The sequence below is a fragment of the Oryctolagus cuniculus genome, chromosome 16 (assembly GCF_051225735.1).
Source record: "Oryctolagus cuniculus isolate XC-2025 breed Fujian yellow rabbit chromosome 16, ASM5122573v1, whole genome shotgun sequence".
NCBI lineage: Eukaryota > Metazoa > Chordata > Mammalia > Lagomorpha > Leporidae > Oryctolagus > Oryctolagus cuniculus.
This window is the reverse complement of record NC_142882.1, coordinates 65,292,866-65,314,136: the sequence shown is the minus strand read 5'-3', so window position 1 is coordinate 65,314,136 and position 21,271 is coordinate 65,292,866. Positions and strand designations below refer to the sequence as shown.

General features: G+C 41.1%; 1 protein-coding gene across 18 annotated transcripts in view; it reads left to right on the top strand.

Moving 5' to 3' along the window:
* The window catches only part of VPS41 (VPS41 subunit of HOPS complex), a 188,163-nt gene that overhangs the window by 152,281 nt on the left and 14,611 nt on the right, over window positions 1-21,271 (top strand). For all 18 annotated transcript variants that reach the window (XM_089315632.1, XM_089315643.1, XM_008261661.5 and 15 more), the window contains 4 exons: window positions 1,980-2,117; window positions 10,203-10,257; window positions 14,866-15,006; window positions 16,166-16,302. In XM_089315632.1, coding sequence (XP_089171758.1) covers window positions 1,980-2,117; window positions 10,203-10,257; window positions 14,866-15,006; window positions 16,166-16,302 — 471 coding nt within the window. The remainder of the gene's footprint in view (window positions 1-1,979; window positions 2,118-10,202; window positions 10,258-14,865; window positions 15,007-16,165; window positions 16,303-21,271) is intronic.

The following is a 21,271-nucleotide window of genomic DNA, read 5'->3' as shown; positions in this document are numbered from 1 at the left end:
ATCATCATGAGAGTAGAGCAAGAGTGATGTCCTTTAAAAATTGTATAAGGAAACCACTGTATCATTTATGTGCTAGTACTTTAACATTTTAAAAAACTGACTTCTGTATTTCATATGACATGTGTGTTTATTTTTAATTTAGAATGTTAATGCATGCAAAAGTATTCAGCCAAATTAATCAGTTTTATTAGAGTTTGGTACTGGTTTTTGCTTCTCTGATTCTATATAACAAAAATAAATATAATTGAATTTCAAAGAATAGAAGTGTAAGAAAAGGCTTCAGAAGTGATAGCAATTATGGAGTTGAACTGAGGGCATCAGATACAAAGAACACACTTACATCTCTGCCCATCACCTTGCATCCCAGGACCAGAACCTGGGAGCATTTTATTTGTAAGTCAGCTTTATATATGAGACTCTTGAAGACTGCAGGTAGGCATGTGAGATGTTTCCTGGTCTCTGGTATTTTTTGTTGTGATTTTTGTTTTTTGTTTGTTTGTTTTTTGCACTGAGGGGTTGTGTAGTTGCTCTGGCTATATCATTCATGATCGGAAATCTCAACATTACTGCTTACCCAAGCAAGTCACCATGCTGCTGACCACTGTAGGGATTTGTTTATACGTAGTGGTTTCTTGCTTATTTAAGCCATAGACAGGATTAGGGGTAGCAGCTCTGTGTGACAATGTAATCAATTAGTGCAGTGGAACAACAGTGGGAAAGCCCACATTGGAATGGCTCTTCTCCCCTGCCAGACACATCTCTATAAATCTGACAGAGCCTCCCATCCCGTTGGCACTTCTGGGAGATGGCACCATACATCCCAGCTCCAACCCTGATCCCAGTGCCAGTCTACCAGCAGTGCTCCCTGTCAGACGTTGGGCCTATTGATGGATTTGGTCTCAATGCTGCTGGCTCTCCATCTTGGGAGGAGCAGTAAGCCCAAGCAGTGATTCTTAAGGTGATTACATGTGTCATGGTTAGGCTTGTAGGCAACTGTACCGCCACAAACGTCAACATCAGCTTCTCTAGCATTGCAGCTTCAGGGGGCAAGCTGATGCTCTGTGGTTGGCTGTGTGAATGCTCAGTGGTTTGTCCACTGGAAACAGCCCCTCATGTCATGACTGTCCTTTGTGTGAGTAAGTCTTCCAGCTCCAGTGGACTGCGAGGGTTTTGTTTACAGGTACGTTTAAGCCTTGGACATAGATTTCCAACTTCTGAGTACTCTGTTAATAGCCTCCACCTTACCTGAGAGTAAAACCAAGTGAATTACCCACTTCCTTTGACCGGGTTCATCAACTTTGTCAGCTAGGGCAAGGAATCAGTTTTGAAAACTAGCTTTTCACTTTTCATTTTTGTTTCAAATGTCACCAACACAGGCAGCATTTCATTGTACACACAGTTCTCAATAATACTTTAATAGAGAAAAGCTGCAAAATATGAGAGCTAATTTAGTGCCTGCTACTTGAGTGTTCAAGAATATACACCTGTCCCGTGACTTTGCCCCCTTTCACGTAAAAGAATTTTTATGATCTAAGAAACAATTACATTAGTCAAGCATTTTATTTCTGAGGTGGAGATGATGAGGATGATGGTATTAACCACTTTAACATTTCAGGTGTGTTCAGTACATGTCAAGTGTGTCTGGTTCTAAGTGAGTTACAAACAGTAATTCATTTAAACCTCAAAACAACCCAATGAAATTTTTCATAGATGAAGTCACTGAGTCACAGAGAGGGTCATGACTTGTCCAAGGCCACATCGCTGGTAAGGGACACAGCCAAGCCATTCAGGGCCCTTCTGGAAGATGTCAGAATTCCCTTGCTCTCCAAGAGGCATTCTTTCTACTTCTTCATCATTTAGGATTTTTCCTGAAAACTCTCTCTCCAGCCTCTCCATGGGAACTGACATAAAAATGGCAGTGTTGACCAGGTATTGCTTTCTTCTTGTAATATTCATGGCTTATCCTTTGTTCCTTTTAGTATTTGCATAAGCTTTTCAAGAGGGACCATCATAAGGGGCAGCGTTACCACGAGAAACAGATCAGCCTTTACGCTGAATATGATCGACCAAACTTACTGCCCTTCCTCCGAGACAGTACGCACTGCCCCCTGGAAAAGGTAAGGCCCAGGCTCCCCGTCTGGATGCTTCAGGTGAGGAAGCTGTCCCTGTTCCTGGGCTGGGTGCCACCCTCATCTGCCTTCCTCTGTCCACCTGTTGAAAACTGCTCCTCTCTCTTGAAGCACTAGGTTTGGCTGGGTCATTCCGATGAGAAGAGGCCCTGTGGGATTTGATGTTGCTGAGGCAGTCAGGCATTTCTGTGACAGGAGGAGCCCAAGACTCTGTTAGCCACCAAGCAAAACACACTACCAGGAGCCCAAGTCTGTTTCAGGATTAGAGTAGCACCTCAGAACTGGGAGAGGCTCAGATGGTGCAAGACGGAAGCAGCTGCTTCAGTCAGGAACCGAGTTTTTCTGAGTCAAGGGTGATGGTCCTGTCTGCTTTAAATGCCCTCCTCCTGTCTTTCTGTCTCCCGCACTCCATTCCATTCAACTCATCGTGCTACTTGTCTCTCTTTTCCACTGCCTGTAAACTCCTCAATGACAAAGAGTTTATGTTAGTCATTCTAGTAAACTCGTACCCAGTATATGTTACAAACACATTTACTAAATGGTCTGTGGCTTCATGAGTGAGTAGATGAATGAGTGAATTAAATACATACAAGTTTTATTTAGGACTAATTAAGAACTCGTATTATGAGACTGTTGTTTCAAAATAAGCTATAATACTTTAAATATTATATGTATTAGTAACTGGGCAATCTTAAGGCTGACAGTATTGTTTACCATGGTTCTTGATCCCATCCAGTGCTGTCGGACATCTACAAATATCTTACTGCATTTAGCTAGCCAGACAACAATTGCGTTTTAGTAGGCTTTTTGTATCAACAAAATAACATATGTGACCTGTGAGAGATAAGTAGAAAGAAGTTGGTAGCTAACCTACAGTTTATGCTAGAACGCTTACAGTTGTATGATGATTAAATGTATTAGATTTACTTTGAACCAAATTCAGCTCAGTGGATTTTTAAATTCTGTAGTCAGTTGGGAAAAAATGCCTGGCCAATACGCTAAAACTATGAAAAGCTTTACCATTTTATACTTGGGGCCCTGAAACATTTTCTTAAGAATACATGTGGAACTGCATCGTCATGCTCTAGAAATGAGGGCAGATGTTGTCCTCCTCTCCTACGGTGGAAACTCGCATCTGGAATTAGAGCGAGACCCTTACTCTTTGATCAGTGCTCCCATCTCCATGTTGGAGGAATGTCCGGTGTTTGCAGAGGGCATGTGATTGTCTCTGGATGGCTCCAGTTGGCTTCTCAGGCCGAGCCATGCATGCATGGGGATGAGCAGCCATTCCTGGCTCGTTCTCACTCGTGAAGCACGGGGCATGGAGATCCCAGCAGGTCATGTTTCTTACACACGTGCAGCCTGTCTGACTTTAAGCCTAGAAGTATCCAGTTGAAAGCCTACTGATGTACCTGAAGGAAAGCAGCAGAAAATCATACTTGTAATTTATAGAACTCAGATTCTGTAGACATTTAGAAATTTTCTCTCTAACCCACTGAAAGCACCAAGTTGCATATAAAAATAACTCAGTTACTTATGTTTACGCATAGTTTTTTTTTTTTTCAAGTTATCTCATTGTTTCTACTGAAAGAGAATTTTGAATAAAATAGGTTACAGACAGCAATTGTACAAATGAGCCATTGTAAAGAACGGGCCATCAAAGAAGGAGGTACCTTTCTCTGAAGGGAGGAGAGAACTTCCACTTTGACTATGGCCTTGTCTAAATAAGATCAGAGTTTGTGAACACAAGAGGCTTCCATAGCCTTGGCAGCTCATGACAAGAGCCTCAGGTGATTACTGATGTCATAAATAAGAGTGTCAGTTGTTAAATCAACAACACGAGTCACTGTGCACTTACTCCCCATGTAGGATCTCTGTCCTTAATGTGTTGTACTATGTGAATTAATGGTAAGTCTACTACTAAAACAGTACTCTATGCTTTATGTGTCTGTGTGGGTGCGAACTGTTGAAATCTTTACTTAGTAAATACTAAGTAGATCTTCAGTATACAAAGATAATTGAAAATGAATCTTGATGAAGAATGGAATGGAAGAGGGTCTGGGAGATGGGATGGTTATGGTTGGGAGGGAGGTTATGGGGGCGGGGGGGAGCTGCTATAATCCAAAAGTTGTACGTTGGAAATTTATATTCATTAAATAAAGTTAAAATAAAAAATTAAAATTAAAAAAAATGGGCCATTGTAAAATAATCAAGTTACTAATCCACACTTTTAGAGCTCCCTAAATGGGCTTTTACTGGGATTTCATCATCAGAGAGTATCTCTTTGTCAGGACCCATTGTGGGAAACCCATGTATTTGCAAAAAACATGTTATTCTACCTTTGTTCAGGTACCCAAAGCTTTTGCATTATCTTACTTTTTTCCTTAGAAATTAAAATTCTACATGCACCTAATCATTCTAAAAATGAAATCCTTTTATATTTATTTGTAAGGTGAAAAGTATATACCAAACCATGAATGACAAGGTAGATTGCACATTCAATGTATCCCAAGCATGCTAGTTGTGAAGTGAAGGTCATGGGCTACAGCTTTACTTTCCTTGTCTCAAGAAAGATTCATAGGATACATGGTCTCCTTTTCTCTTGAATCTTCATTGTAGAACTGAGAGACAGGTGTTTGGTGCGGCAGTTAGGACACCAGTAGGGACCCCCGCATCCCACATTGCGGTGTCTGGATTTGAGTCCCTGCTCTGCTGCTGATGCCAGCTTCCTTCTAGTACACTCCTGGGGAAAGGGGGACATCCTGACTCAAGTAGTTGGATTCCTACCACCCATATGGGAGACTTGGGTGGCGTTCTAGGCTCCTGGCTTTCATATAAATAAAATTTCTTTTTAAAAAACTTAAGAACTTGGGGCCAGCGTTGTGGTGTAGCCTGTGAAGCCACTGCCTGGAACACTGGCATCCCATATGGGCACTGATTCAAGTCACGGGTTCCACTTCCAGTCCAGCTCCCTCCTAATGTGCCTGGGAAAGCAATGGAAGGTGGCGCAAGTGCTTAGGCTCCTGCAACCACGTGGGAGACCTAGAAGCTCCTGGCTTCTACCTGGCTCAGCTCTAACCTTTGGGGCCATCTGGGGAGTGAACCAGTGTCTAGATGCTCCCTCTCCCCCTCCCCTTTGAACTCTGCCTTTCAAATTAAAATCTTTAAAAAAAAAATTAAGAACTGAAAATTCTAATGCCTCCTCTCCCCAAGGAAATTTCTACTTAGAAGAGTTATAGATGAGTTGGCCCTATAGGTACTTGATGGGTTTTGTGTTTTTATTTTAAATGAGAAGTGTTTTAAGTTTAAAAGGCATTATTCAGAGTGTGTTGATCCACTATTGTTTATAATTCACTGTGGCAGAAGAACAGCTGCATCTTCTTCGTTTCTGGTTGTCTGCCTTTTCTGGGGTTGCTAACTGTTTTTTTGTTTTTGTTTTTGTTTTAAGATTTTATTTATTTATTTGAGAGACAGAGTTACAGACAGAGGGAGAGAGAGAGAAAGGTCTTCTGTCCGCTGGTTCACTCCCCAAATAGCCCCAATGGCCTGAACTGGGCCTATCTGAAGCCAGCAGCCAGGAGCTTCTCCTGGGTCCCCCACTCAGGTGCAGGGGCTCAAGGACTTGGGCCATCTTCTGCTGCTTTCCCAGGCTATAGCAGAGATCTGGATTGGAAATGAAGCAGCCAGGTCTCAAACGGGCGCCCATAAGGAATGCCGGCGCCACAGGCAGAGGATTAACCTACTGTGCCATAGCGCTGGCCCCATGGGGTTGGTAACTGTTGAAAGGAGGTGTGGTTTCAAACTGGAAACTGGTTGAAATTTTAAGGTTCTAGGTTTTGTTTTTTTGTTTTTACCATTTATTTTGTTATTGGAAAGATAGAGTGATAGGGGAGGGGGAAAAAAAGATATGGGGGTAGGGAGAGAAAGAGAGAGAGAGAAGGAGAGACTCTTCCATGCACTGGTTCTGGTTCACTCCTCACGTGGCCACACAGCTAGGGCTGAGCCAGGTCAGAGCCAGGATCCTGGAAATCCGTGTGGGTCTCAAACATGGGCAGCAGGGGCCCAAGTACTTGAGCCATTACCTGCTACTTTCCCAGGTACACTGTCAGGGAGCTGAAATTCAAGCAGAGTAGCCAGGACTCAAAGCAGCAATCTGATATGGGAGGCCAGCACTGCAAGTGGGGACTTAACCCACCATGCCACAACACTGGCTCCCAACTTTAATGGACTGAAATCCCACAGTCAGTAGTATTTGTCCAGAAACTTTGTAGAGACCCTGACATCACATCAGAAGCCGTTTAGGGCCCTCATTATTTAAGGCCACAGTTTCCAGGCCAATGTTGTAGCACAGTGTAAGCTGCCGCTTATGACACCTGTGTCCCATATACAAGTTCCAGCTGCCCTGCTTCTGTTCCAGTTAACTGCTGCTGTTCCTGGGATGGCAGCAGATGATGGTCCAAGTACGTAGGCTCCCACTATCCTTGTGGGAGGCCTAGATGGAGTTCCAGGCTTCTGCCTTCAGCTTGGACCAGCCACAGTCATTGTGGCCATTTAGGGAGTGAACCAGTAAACTGAAGAGATTCCTCTCCTCCCACCACCACCTCTCGTCTTCTCTCTAATTTTACTTTCCAATAAATCAATCTTAGAAAAAATAAAGGCCAGAGTGTCAGGATTCAAAATCACTACAGCCCTTAAATTCAGGTTTTTATGAAGTTGTTCCCTCTATAGGAGAAACAATTCATAGAAATTTATAATATCTACAGTAATTTTAAAAGAATCAGAATCCTTTATGTTGCTATTTTGCTTTAGGATATGTGCTGTGCTTTCACATTCTTTCATCCAGTCTCTAAAGTATTGCAGTTTGGTGGATAGTGTGATTTTATGCATGATAAGCAAAATCTTTGGGAGTTAAACCAGTCTAGAGCTAAGAAGTTGAGGAACAACACTTGGACCGTGGATCTCTTTAATATCAGGCCCCAATATTCTATTATGATTAATCATTTTTTAGGTTAACAAGATGATTAATAACTAAGATTTTTTAAAATATTGCTAGTACTATGAAAGAGATGTTTAATCTGCTAATCTGTCCTATTTTCAAATGCAGTCATCAGACACTAGTGCTCATTTTATACATCTGATTTGATTATGCCTAGAGTGGTTAAAAGAGGAGTGTCCACTTTATAGGTTTTTTTAAAAATAGCTAATTTATACTTGAATTTATGATCTCTCATATCTACTAGCATTCACAAGGTGGCAGTATTAATGAATTTAGAGGAATAAAATTGAAAGATACAGAGTTCATATATTTTCATTAAAGAAATGTAAAGAGAAGACTAAAAAAATGATAGGAATAAAGACTTGGTAGAAAATCATCATTTAATCTACAGTTAAAGTTCCTGATGGTTACCCCAAATTTACTCTTTGTTTTATAACATCTACGGGACTCACACGTGGGATGCAGGTATCATAAGTGGCAGCTTAATCACTGTGCCACACACTGGCCTGGAAATACTGGCCCAGATACCTAGCTTTTTTTCTTACCTTTGTAGTAAATCAAGAAAAGAAGCATTAAAAATCATTTTTGCATAGTGTTGTACTCAATATTTCATGAGTCTGTCTTTTTTTAGTTTTGACTGTGTGTGTGTGTATGAGAGAGAGAGAGACAGATGAGACGAGACAGTGTCTACTAAAATCTTAAGGTTCCCTACTTTTCCCTCTAGAGGGAGCACCATGGTCCAGAAACATTCAGAAATCTAAAATGAGGAAACATGGTTTTTCAAACACTGTCAATAGTAGAAAAATTCGATGTACTAGAAATACTTTATTCAGAATTTCCGGAGATCTCTAAAGTCTCTACTTCCTCATTTGTGAGAAGAGGATAATTTAGGCTACTGCTAGAAACTATAACATGTGCCACTGTGTATAATGGTGATTGACAGGTGAGACATACAGAAATCAGTAAACCATATTTTTAAAAAAGCAAATAATGATTTTCTAGGCATTGGCTAGGGTTAGGTTGAACCAGGAATGATGAAAATCCTCAAATAATGGGGGCTTGAAGAGAGTAGCAGATTAATTCTCTGTCGATGGGTGTCTTGGTGGAGTGACCCTGCCACAAGTCAGAGACCAGGGCTCTTTGCTCCTGATCCTGTATTTTGCACATCTTTTACATCCAAGTTTCCCAAAGCAGACTGGATGACATGACTACAAGTAAGGAAGCCCTGGGGTTCAAACGCAGTGCTTTAAAGGAAGATTCTGGAAGCTTTCCTCCCACCTTTCTTCTGCTGCTCAGTTGGAGACATCAGACAAGTGGCTCCCCCACCCCGGGAAAACTGGGAGATTTTGTTGCTCTTTAATTTGAGCCCCATATCCACTCAGTGTCTTACTGCCATGACAGGAATGGGAAGAGGATATTGGGGACAGCTAGTTGCTCTGCTACCTAATTTTTAAATCTTGTGTCATACAATTAAGTGTTTCTTCCTCATTGTGACTTTCCATTATATAACTGACATATGTGGCTTTTATTTTTCCTTTTTTGCTGCATTGTTCTCTGTAATCAGCCTTTTTTTCTGCCCTTTAGCTGATTTAAAACATAAAGCCTACAGAAACATTTTCAGTCGAAACTCAAAATATCAAAACCAGCTCCTGCTGTTACTTTCCAAGATAGGTTATTGAGCCAAAAGAGCTAATTAACTTGAGCTGTTCTTTTTCTCTGATTCTTGTTTTTAAAACAACCAGTTAAGGTTGTTTTAAATATGCAAGCTTCCTCCTGAACCTTTTTCTTCCTGGTCCTTTATTTTAAAATCATGTGTTATGTACCTGGAGTGGGCCAGGCATTGTGCAACCCACAGGACTCAACATGTGCATGGTCCCAGCAGAGGCAAATGAAACGACTGATCAGGCAAATAGTTGGTTGCTCCAGCGGTGAAGTGCTGTGGGGCCGTGTACAAGGTGCAGCAGGATGGGGCACCTGGAACCCGCTCTGCAGTGGGGTCCTTGGGAATGCTTGTCTGAAGTCCTTGCCAGGTGGAGGGTACAGGGAGTGAGGGCAGCTTTTCCGGTGGAGGGATACAGCGGAGAGATGAACACCACTCAGAATGCACAGCCTGACTCTGGACGGCCTGCATATCTGCAGAGCATGGTAAGGATTTTGGCTTTAAGTCCAGGCATTGAGAAAGGTTAGGAAAGAGGGTTACACAGGCTTCCCTCTGAACTGTACCTGGTTTAGATCCCACCTCTCCTGTAGAACCTTTCAGAAAAGAACCACATGAGTTCAGTGTCCCTTCCTATGCACACAACCCTGCCTGTGCACATGGCCCTCCCTTGCTCATACATGAAAAGGGAGACTTCACAGTACAGCAGGGGAGTGATGTCCCAGCTCTGTCACCCCTCCTGGACCTTGAGCTCCCTCGAGTGAACTCATGGTGGTTCTGCCTCTACTAACTCTTCTCCTCCTGCTCTTTTTCACCTCCTAGGCGTCATTATCATTGCCATCTTTATCACTGTCACTTGTGTATCTCTAGCAAATCTGATCTCCTAGTGCCCAAGACAGAGCATATGGTAGATGTGGCCAGTTCATGTAAAATTATTTCCCCATATATAGCATGTCTGTTTTTATACCCTTGGAAATGCTGTCACCTGTTTGGCCCCTAATTTCACTTGTTTTCCACCTGTTTGATTCTTCTTTCCCAGCATATATGTTTTTTCCTTCATTTTTGACAGATCCTTGTGCAGAGTTTTTTAAACCCTGTGAGCTAGCAATAGAAATATTCCCAGTAAATTCATTCATTCATTTATACCACTGAATACAGCATGTGTTAAATACTGGGAAAATGCTCAGAGTGTTCGGAGTTGCTTCAAAAATGTTGTCAGTTAAACTGTAGAGAGACAGACCCCAGGACCTCTCGGAGAGGTGCATGAGGACAGCCACCAGGAAGACGCAGGGATATTCATTTTTGTTTGTGAACTTTTAAAGGAAGGCAATGGCAAAACTTGGAAGTTCTTACGGATTCTACTGATATTTATTCTTGGTTCATATGCCATGGTAACATTTTTACCCTGCTGTAATTGCAGGCTCTTGAGATCTGTCAACAGAGGAACTTTGTAGAAGAGACAGTTTATCTTCTGAGTAAGTAACTTTTATTCATTTTGCTCAAAAAGGGTAAGAGTATGCCATGAATTGTCAAAGTTGTGGAAATTTCAAAAAGTTGTGGAAAAAATGGAATCAAAGGATAAATTTATTTTGGAGGGTGGGGGAAAATTCTGATCTCTATGCAGTTTTTTTTTTTTTTTCCATAATACAATTTCCCACATGCTCTTTGAAGACTTCCTCACTTAAGAATGAACCTAGATTTTAGTGCAGCGGATCACAGAAGTTCAAATCTATTTTGCTTGAGAATTGAACACATGAAAAGGGAGACTTACAGTACAGCAGGAAAAGTTGTTGAATAAATACTGTTGAAATAATGTATTAGTGATGTGTGATAAACAAAAGGAACAGTAAAACTGTCCTATATACCTCACAACATATATGGAAATAAATTGTAGATGGGTTGATAGCTTAGGTTATCATCATATTAGTAGAATACAAATAATATTCATTTTCAAAATTCACACCCGAAATAAGGAAATGCAGTTGATGATGGCGCTCTCGAAAGAGGAGAACTTTTTAACACTCTCTAGCTGTATTTGTCAGTCCTGCATGTGTCATAGCCCTGTACCATGCATCCCAGAGCCCAGAACGCTTACCTGTTCACATGTCTCCACAGGAGCCACACGTGTAAGAACAATGTGGTTTTATCACAGATTTCGAAAGGAATCTCTGTGCAGGTGTCGGTGGCATACAACATGGAGCCCCGTGGGATGCTGCCCACCCCAGTAGGGTTTTTCCACTTTCCCTTCCCTCATACAGCACTCACCCTCATTGGCTTCTTTAGCCTCTGTTGAAAAACTTATCCAAATCTCTTCCTGTTTCGGCATTTGTAGGTTCATGAGTACTCAGCATAGACCTAGAACTGTTCTTCCAAAATAATCTGCTGGAATAAAATTTTGTCACAATATCATATTGTCTTAGAAGCAGTAGAGAACTTTTAAAGGGAGACATAGCCTCATTTCATAAAAATTGTAAAATCTTACACATTTTAAAATGTTAACTTTTTAGAGACATAAACTGGAAAGAATATTTGCAGGAAAAGCAATAGAGGGGATATCAAATGAGATGTCATTTTATTCAGAAGCCCCCTGTTGTCAGTTGATACTGGCTGCCCGTGGTGAGAGGATTCAAGATACTTTACCGATTCCTGTGCAGGGCAAAGGACAGGGGTAGGGATTATATTCCACATCTCTCCACTGAAAGCTGGGCCTCCACTGAGTAGGGCTCTCTTATATGTACTCCATTAAAAACCCAGGAAATTATTAAAACCATTGAAATGCCAATAGATCGATGAGTAATGTGTTTAAAGACAATTAGCTAGTAGAAGCCCCGTTGGTAAATACTTGCTGTCATGAGGACGGTGGAAAGGGCTTTCCCCTAAACTTGCAAAAGAGCACAGTAGAATAGTCCTCTGATAAATGAGTTTGCAGTTGGTCCTAACTGTGACAGAGGAGCAATATGCAAAGCTACCTAAAGAGGCTGAATGACACTGAGGCCTGTTAAAGTCTTAATTGTATCTGAGTGTGAAGGTATCAACATCCCCAAAAAATACACCCCTACTGAAAGGAAGTCAGAATCAGACCAAGGTTCAAATTCCAGCTCAATCATTTAGTAGCTGTATGATCTTGACCATTTCTGTTTCCTCTGTAAAATAAGAAAATTGTAGAACATACCTCATAGGATTTTAATGATGATTTAAATGAGTACAGCCATATAAAACACTTAAATGAGTACTTAGCACCAAAAATAGGAACTATTTATTTCACTGTGTTATGGACAGTAATTCTTTTTTTTTTTTTTTTAAACTTTTATTTAATGCATATAAATTTCCAAAGTACGACTTATGGATTACAATGGCTTTCCCCCCATACCGTCCCTCCCACCCACAACCCTCCCCTTTCCCACTCCCTCTCCCCTTCCATTCACATCAAGATTCATTTTCGATTATCTTAATATACAGAAGATCAGCTTAGTATACATTAAGTAAGGATTTCAACAGTTTGCTCCCACACAGAAACATAAAGTGAAAAATAATAGATGATTTTTTTAAATGATGATGAAATCAGAGCAGACCTATTGTCATGTTTAATCCCAGTGAGAGTCAAGTTGGGAATTGATAATTTCTTTCTTTTTTTTTTTTTTTTTTTTTTTTTTTACAGAGGATCAGTTTAGTATGCATTAAGTAAGGATTTCAACAGTTTGCACCCCCATAGAAACACAAAGTGAAATATATTGTTTGAGTACTCGTTATAGCATTAAATCTCAATGTACAGCACATTAAGGATAGAGATCCTACATGAGGAGTAAGTGCACAGTGACTCCTGTTGTTGACTTTACCAATTGACACTCCTGTCTATGGCATCAGTAATCTCCCTATGCTCCAGTCATGAGTTTCCAAGGCTATGGAAGCCCTCTGAGTTCTCCGACTCTTATCTTGTTTAGACAAGGTCATAGTCAAAGTGGAGGTTCTCTCCTCCCTTCAGAGAAAGGTACCTGCTTCTTTGATGGCCTGTTCTTTCCACTGGGATCTCACTCGCAGAGATCTTTTGCCAGAGTGTCTTGGCTTTCCATGCCTGAAATACTCTCATGAGCTTTTCAGCCAGCTCCGAATGCCTTTAGGGCTGATTCTGAGGCCAGAGTGCTATTTAGGACATCTGCCATTCTATGAGTCTGCTGAGTATCTCACTTCCCATGTTGGATCACTCTCCCCTTTATTTACTCCATCAGTTAGCATTAGCAGGTACTAGACTTGTCTATGTGCTCCCTTTGACTCCCAGTCCCTTCACCATGACCAACTGTGAACTGAAACTGATCACCTGGAACAGTGAGATGGCATTGGTACATGCCACCTCGATGGGATTGAATTGGAATCCCCTGGTATGCTTCCAACTCCACCACTTGGGGCAAGTCAGCCTGAGCATGTCCCAAATTATACATCTCTTCCCTCTCCCATTCCCACCAACATGTTCAACAGGGATCACATTTCAGTTAATTTTCAACACTTAAGAATAACTGTGCATCAATTACAGATCTAAACCAGTCATATTAAGTAGAACAGATAAAAAAACTACTAAGAGGGATAATGTATTTAGTTGTTCATTAACAGTCAGGGCTATGCTGATCAAGCCACCATTTCCCATAGTGTCCACCTCACTCCAACAGGTTTCCCTCTTGGTGTTCAGTCAGTCGTCACCGATCAGGGAGAACATATGGTATTTGTCCCTTTGGGACTGGCTTATTTCACTCAGCATGATGTGTTCCAGATTCCTCCATATTGTTGCAAATGACTGGATTTCGTTGTTTCTTACTGCGGTATAGTATTCTAAAGAGTACATATCCCATAATTTCTTTATCCAGTCTATCGTTGATGGGCATTTAGGTTGGTTCCAGGTCTTAGCTATTGTGAATTGAGCTGCAATAAACATTAGGGTGCAGACCGCTTTTTTATTTGCCAATTTAAATTCCTTTGGGTAAATTCCAAGGAGTGGGATGGCTGGGTCGAACGGTAGGGTTATCTTCAGGTTTCTGAGGAATCTCCAGACTGACTTCCAGAGTGGCTTGACCAGTTTGCATTCCCACCAACAGTGGGTTAGTGTCCCTTTTTCCCCACATCCTCGCCAGCATCTGTTGTTGGTAGATTTCTGCATGTGAGCCATTCTAACCGGGGTGAGGTGAAACCTCATTGTGGTTTTGATTTGCATTTCCCTGATTGCCAATGACCTTGAACATTTTTTCATGTGCCTGTTGGCCATTTGGATTTCCTCTTTTGAAAAATGTCTATTGAGGTCCTTGGCCCATCTCTTAAGTGGGTTGTTGGTTTTGTTTTTGTGGAGTTTCTTGATCTCTTTGTAGATTCTGGTTATTAACCCTTTGTCTGTTGCATAGTTTGCAAATATTTTTTCCCATTCTGTCGGTTGTCTTTTCACTCTCCTCACTGTTTCTTTTGCAGTACAGAAACTTCTCAATTTGATGCAATCCCAATAGTTGATTTTGGCTTTGACTGCCTGTGCCTCCCGGGTCTTTTCCAGAAATTCTTTGCCTGTGCCAATATCTTGCAGGGTTTCTCCAATGTTCTCTAGTAACTTGATGGTGTCAGGTCGTAGATTTAGGTCTTTAATCCATGTGGAGTGGATTTTTGTGTAAGGTGTAAGGTAGGGGTCTTGCTTCATGCTTCTGCATGTGGAAATCCAATTTTCCCAGCACCATTTATTGAATAGACTGATGGACAGTAATTCTAATATCACATAAGAAAATATACTTTTGGCTTTCAAACTGTGTTAAGATATACTCTATTTCTTATTTTTAAAATAAACTGGGGCTGACATTGTGGCATAGTAGGTTAAGACACCACCACAATGGGCACTGATTCCTGCCCCAGGTGCTCCACTTCCAATCCAGGTCCCTGCTAATGGCCTGGGGAAAGCAGCAGAAGATGACCCAAGTCCTTGGGCCCCTGCAGCCATTTGGGAGTGGGCCAGCGGACAAAAGATCAATATCTCACACCCCCACACACCTAACTTTACCTTTCAAATAAATTTTTTTAAAAAAATAATGAAGTCTTTTTCACTTCCTCACACCACCTAGGCCGAATGGGAAATAGCCGAAGCGCCCTGAAGATGATTATGGAGGAGTTACATGATGTTGATAAAGCAATCGAATTTGCCAAGGAGCAAGATGATGGAGAACTCTGGGAAGATTTGATATTATATTCCATTGACAAACCACGTAAGCAGAAAAACTACCTGCGATTTTCACTTTTTTCTCTTCAACAGCCAGTTATGTCTAGAGTAAGAATTATCTCGATACATTCATTTAAAAATATGGCAAAATATCTACAGTAAAGGAAGCCCAGGTATGTTGTACTGATAGCGGATACTCCTGTGCAGGGAAACCTGGAGCCTCATCACTCTGCACTACCTGAGTGTGATCAACAAGTGGCCACACAGCTTCTCAGCCATGGCCCATGAGGCACATTTTTACCTGCTGCACATTGAATAAATGTCCTCCAAGTTGCTCTGGCTTAGTTTTGTTTTTTGCTTCTATGAGACCTTTATTGAGAGACGTTCAGCCCTTACCAGTCTCTTTTTATGGAAACATGTTGTTTCTGGACTTTGACCATAGTTGGGTGCCTGCATTGTAGTATTTAGTCTTTTCCTTTCCCACCCCATTTTATCAATGTAGCACTAGGAGTTCACATTTGTTGACTCTCAGCTTGGCCGTTTGTGTTGTGCCTCCCATTTTGGAAAGAAACAAACAAAAGCAGTCACCCAACAGTAACCCAAGTCTTCCTTTGAAGATACAAATGACTCAGAAACTAGCAATAGTGATTTATAATCTCTAATGACTGTGTTCTCTTGAAAATGTAAAGAATCGCATTTAGCATAATTAAGTGGGGGTCTGAGGATCTGCATGGATAAGGGAGACTACAGAGAACACATCCTGAAGTTGAGTCCTGTCTCCTCACTGGAAGGCCCTGTGATACATGAGGCCCCATTGCCCTTGTCTGTAGCTTGGGGATACATGACCTTACTACCTTGCAGAGTTTTGGAGAAAAGTGGGTAACAGTTGAGCCATTTAAGTCCTCAGGAAATAGAAGTTGCTCCCCTCCTTCAACATTACAAACTCCATTTTGAAAACTAAGTCCAGGTCATTTGTTCAGCTGCTTTTAAAACTCATTTAGTTTCTCCTTAATATTTCAAAGGAAGTTAGTTCTGTAGAATTTAGCAGATTGAGCTTAAAGGAAGATTAGTTCTTAAGAGTTCAGAAATACAAATAGTTATATTAACACTATGAAGGAGATAGTTTGTTATTTTTTATCTAAAATTACTTTATGTACAAATTAAGTGCATTTGCTTTACATGCTGTTTTATGCGGTATATTGTAGCATTTATTACCGGCTTGTTAAACAACATTGGCACACACGTTGACCCAATTTTGCTGATTCACCGTATTAAAGAAGGAATGGAGATTCCCAATTTGAGAGATTCCTTGGTTAAAATTCTCCAGGACTACAATTTGCAAGTAAGTATCCTTTCCTGGACAAAGCAGCATGCTCAGCTAGTTGACCGACTGCTGAATGAACATTTCTAGGGATTGTGTTGGAAATCAATCAAAATCTTTGAGTATGATAGTTACATTTTATTTAGGCCCAGATATTTGGGACACTGTTCAGGTAAAAGAGACTAGCAACCTCAGCCGTGAAGAAAGCCCTTCCATCCCTGGATTGTCCCCTGGAGTTGAGAAGGCGTTGTGACGTGTGTGTGGGAACGGTAGCAGCATGGCATCCTGAAAGGTGTAAGAGTAGAGCTGGCCTCTGCTGTGGCCCGGGAGTGCAGTGGAGGATGGCCCAAGTGCTTGGGCCCTGCACCCCATGGGAGACCAGGAAAAGCACCTGGCTCCTGCCATCAGATCAGCGCGGTGTGCCGGCCGCAGCACGCCGGCCACAGCGCGCCGGCCGCAGCGGCCATTGGAAGGTGAACCAACAGCAAAAGGAAGACCTTTCTCTCTGTCTCTCTCTCTCACTGTCCACTCTGCCTGTCCAAAAAAAAAAAAAAAAGAGACAGAAAAAGAGTAGAGCTGGCTGCTAAATCAGCTGTTCTGATAGTTTCAAGGTGAAAAAATATTGTGTTCATTTGGGAAAATTAAAAAGAAAGGTTTTTAAACAGTTTAATAATTTTCCTTGAAGTCAGTTGGTAATCCATGGCCTGAAACATGTTAAAATATAGTATTCTATTTGTCTTTGTTTTCTAAAATGTTACAACCTCATTATCTCTGTTAATACAGAATCTGTGATCAGAAAAATAGAACCCATTATTTTCATATAAATAATTAATATGAAAACACTAAAACATCCTAATATTCTCCTTAAAAAGACTTAACGATTATTTTTGCTGCTAGCAGCTTCTTTAGAACTTGCAAATTTTGAAAACATACTTCTTTAAAAATTCAGACTCTTAATTTTGTCTTTAATGCACATGAAAATGAGTTTTGTTACAATGAGTGAAACTGCTTTCCTATAAAGGTTTTACAAGTAAAGCCAAGAGGGGAGGGCTGCGGGAGGGAGGGAGGTGTGGGGGGGGAGCCACAACAATAACAAAAGTTGCACTTCATTAAAAAAAAAAAAAAGAGTAAGAGACAAATTAAGTAAGGGGAGCTGTGAGACTAGTCCCACATGAGCTTTGTAGTTGGTGCCCAAGTGACCAAAACTGGAGGCTCATTGGCAGTGAGACCAAATGCCTGCAGATCCACACCTCCTGCCCTGCTCAATATACTTTAAGTCACTCAGCTATCTGACAATCCTATTTAAAATAACTTCAGGCCTCTTACCAAGTTTTCTTTTCTTTGTGGCATGATGACCTTTTAGCACACTAGAAATTGCATATCTTTATCTTATTTGTCCTCTCCCTTAAGAAGTAAGTTCTGGGGCCAGCATTGTAGAGTAGCAGGTAAAGCTGCCATCTGTTTGATCCTTCCCATCCAGATCCCTGATAATGGCCTAGGAAGTGTTTAGGCCCCTGCCACCCATGTGGGAGACCTGGATAAAACTCCTGGTTCCTGGCTTTGGCCTGGCCCAACGTGGCTGTTTTTGGCCATCTAGGGAGTGAACTGGAGGATGGAAGATAACTCTCTCTGTCTCTCTGTAACTCTGAATCTCAAATAAATAAATCTTTAAATAAAAAGAAAAAAAAGTAAGTTCCATGAAAAAAAAAAAAAAAGTGAAGCCAAAAGGTCAGGTTGCAAGAAAAGGAGCAGTGCAATAAGAATGCATAGGACACTGTGAACGGAACAAAGGAGAGGGCCGCTGGCTGTCAGGGTGACAGCTTTCCGTCAGAGGCAGAGTGAGAAAGAGAAGTCGAGAGATGCTCCCTGGCATCCAGAACTGATGCAGGAGATGCAGAGGAAGGTTTGGCCAGGAATGGGTTACAGTGCCATGAACATTTCCCAAGTGCAGCAGTGTGACCATTTTCAAAAGGCAGGCTGAAGGTAAAGGTCACTGGAGTCAAACTGGCTAAGGAGCTGAGGCCACAGCCTTTGCTGATTCATCCAAATGGACTTTGAGGAATAGGAGGAAGATGGGGGCCTCACAAGCCAGGCTCCAGCATTGTCACTGAGCGGGACTGTTAACTTTGCAGTCCTCCTAGACTGTGGCGTGAGTGGGTAACACAACTTTAAAGAAATAGAGATTTTTCCTATAGGTGCATATATGAGAGTTCAAAGAGCCTTCACTCAAGAGAGCATGTGGGTAATTGGCTTCCTAGGAGAGAAACTGGTATTCAGTTAAGCCACAGAAGTAGAGGCCCTATTCTGCTAAAATCCTAACGATATTGCAGGTCTTCACTTCCACTTGGGCTTGGAAGGTTGTAGGTGACTCAGCAGAGTGGTTACAGGAGTGAGAATGAGAAAGGCCAGAAGGAAGTAAAAATTTGGGAATGGGTTGATAGGTGAGGAACACTGATGTTAGGAGCTTGCATTTTGTGCAGTGCCCTAGAAATGTGGAAAGATAATTCAGGTAGGAAAGTTGATAATTCCCATACTTACATTTGGGCTTGGGAGAAAATAGTCTTTTTTGTAAACCTCCAAATGAGCTTGATAATGACCTATACTTCATTGGCCCTGACTACCCCTGGGTAAGCCAGGATGTGCTTGAAGCTTCAGATCCACATTTGCAAATAAGTCATTTAGTTGTCTCTGAACAACTCTTCCTCAAGAGAAGCAATGAAATACGTATCCCTCTGTCCTTCAGCCCCAGTGCAGACGTTCGGCCTCTGGGATGAAAACTGCCTGCCTTTTCTCCCAGGCTCCACATGCTTCCAGAATCACCTAATAAATCCCCGTACTAGGCTCTTATTCCAGAGAACCAGGCTTATGGACACCACTGTGGTCTCACTGCCCATTCATTTTTAATGAATACATTTGCATAGGTCTGAGTCAACTGGAAATAAAAATAAAATTACTATTAGATGCAAAATGAATGCCTAACATAGAAACCACCCACCAAAACAGCTGCTAAATCAATATTTTTATCATCTGAATTGTATTTTAAGATACACAGAGAGCTTTCCCTCACAACATGGAAGTGTGCAGCTGGGTGATGTGTTAAGGAGGCTCAGAATTGTTTGTCAGTGAGCCCTGAGAGCTGTGGTTGCCAAGGACTGGCTTCTCCCAGGAGAGGGTGGTGCCCAGAGGGCAGGTGCAGCAGCATGGAAACTGCCACACCTGTAGGCCGCACTGAAGCACAGTTCTCTTGTTGGAAGAGTCCAAGAGAAGATGGCCTACTGGGACAGGTCTCAGAGAGTCTCTGGGGGTACTTCCTACCTAACCAATGGAGAGTTTAGATTTCTGTTTTTGGGCAAGACAGTTCTTTTTCATTAATAGCCATTTATTTTGTTTCTTTAGGCAACCTATTAGGGATCGCTATGAAAATAAACCAATCTATAGAGCCCCTTGCAGTTTCAAGAGTTTTGCGTCCATGGTTTTGATTGTTTTTAGTTTTACTTGGATCGTAAAACTGTAGTTGATTTTCATATGGTCTCATTTAGTGAAATAAAAAATTGACAACTCCAGTAATCCTCAAAATTTGGGGAAAATTTTGCAAGTCCATGAATTTCCAAGAATTTGAAGCCTACTCTGTGTGGGATGGCATATTGATTCCAGTGGATTTTAAGAACCATTTGTTAAACAAAAAAATGCTGCCCCAGGTCTTCTAGGCAGCTATACTTCTTACTAGTATACACTAGAAATCTCTAAGGGGAGTTTACAATAGAGCAGTCTATTTATGATACAGTTTTAAAACTTCTTTGGGCACTGAAAATGTTTTGGAAGGTCATTTATTAGCCAATTGTTAACTGGAAAGAGAGAGGGTAAGGCTGTGGGAAAAAAACATGAACTCAGCTTTATAGTCATGTTTTCTAAAATGTAACCTCTCACTGAAGTTTAGCATTATTTAGCATGATACCTATGACATAACTGAAGTTAAAAAATTGATGTATCAACTATACTATCAATGTTTGTTTTATTAATGGTTTTAGAGCTTGTTACAATTTGTCAACTTTTCATTGCAACAAAATACATGTGGTGACTAACTTTATGAAGGAAAGAAGTTTAATTTGGCTGGTGGTTCTGGAGAACCACAGGCCCAAGATCAGTTGGGTCCATGGATCCAGCCTGTGGTGACAGCACAGGGCACCACACGGCAGGAGCATGCATGTTTCTATCTGTGTCATGTGGTGTTCTGTAAAGCCTCCAGAATTTAACCATGGGGCTTGACCCTGTCAAACTAACCATCTCTCAAAGGCCCCGTTTCCAAACACATAATTGGATTAGGTTCCCACCCTCTTGGTATCATTAACCTAAGACTTTCAGGAGCAGAACAGTAACACACGGGCCCCAAATATTCAAACAGTAGCTTAATTACTCAACAAAGTTTAAAAGTGTCCTGTGTCCTTAGAAACATAAAATGTCTCTAGGCCTGATTTCAAGGACAGATACCATTTGTTTTGACATAAATTGCTTCCAAAATAAGATAGTGTTAATTTTTCAGTCCTCAGTATAAACTGACCAATTTCCAAATTATTTAATGCTGTAATTTATTTATATTTTTAATACTTATACATTCTATTTGTTAAACATTTTATTGATACACTTAGCATTATTTACCATTTCCATTATTATTTTTTCCTTAAGAATTTTAGCATCTTTGCTCTTAAAACACTTTTCTATTGATTGTCTCACTTCATAAATAATCCATCTTTATAGCAGTTCAGTAGGAACTATCATCCCCATTTTATAGATGAGAAGACTGATTCTCAAATAGATAAATGATTTGCCAGTTTGGGCAGGTGGTGACTTGGGTTTGAACCCAGCCAGGTTCTCTTGACTAAATCTACCTTCTCACCCACAGCGACTTTTGTACACTTGCAGTCTCAGTGTGTGTTTATCTGTTTCCCTCTCCATAAATATATACTTTAAGGTATTTTTATTTATTTGAAAT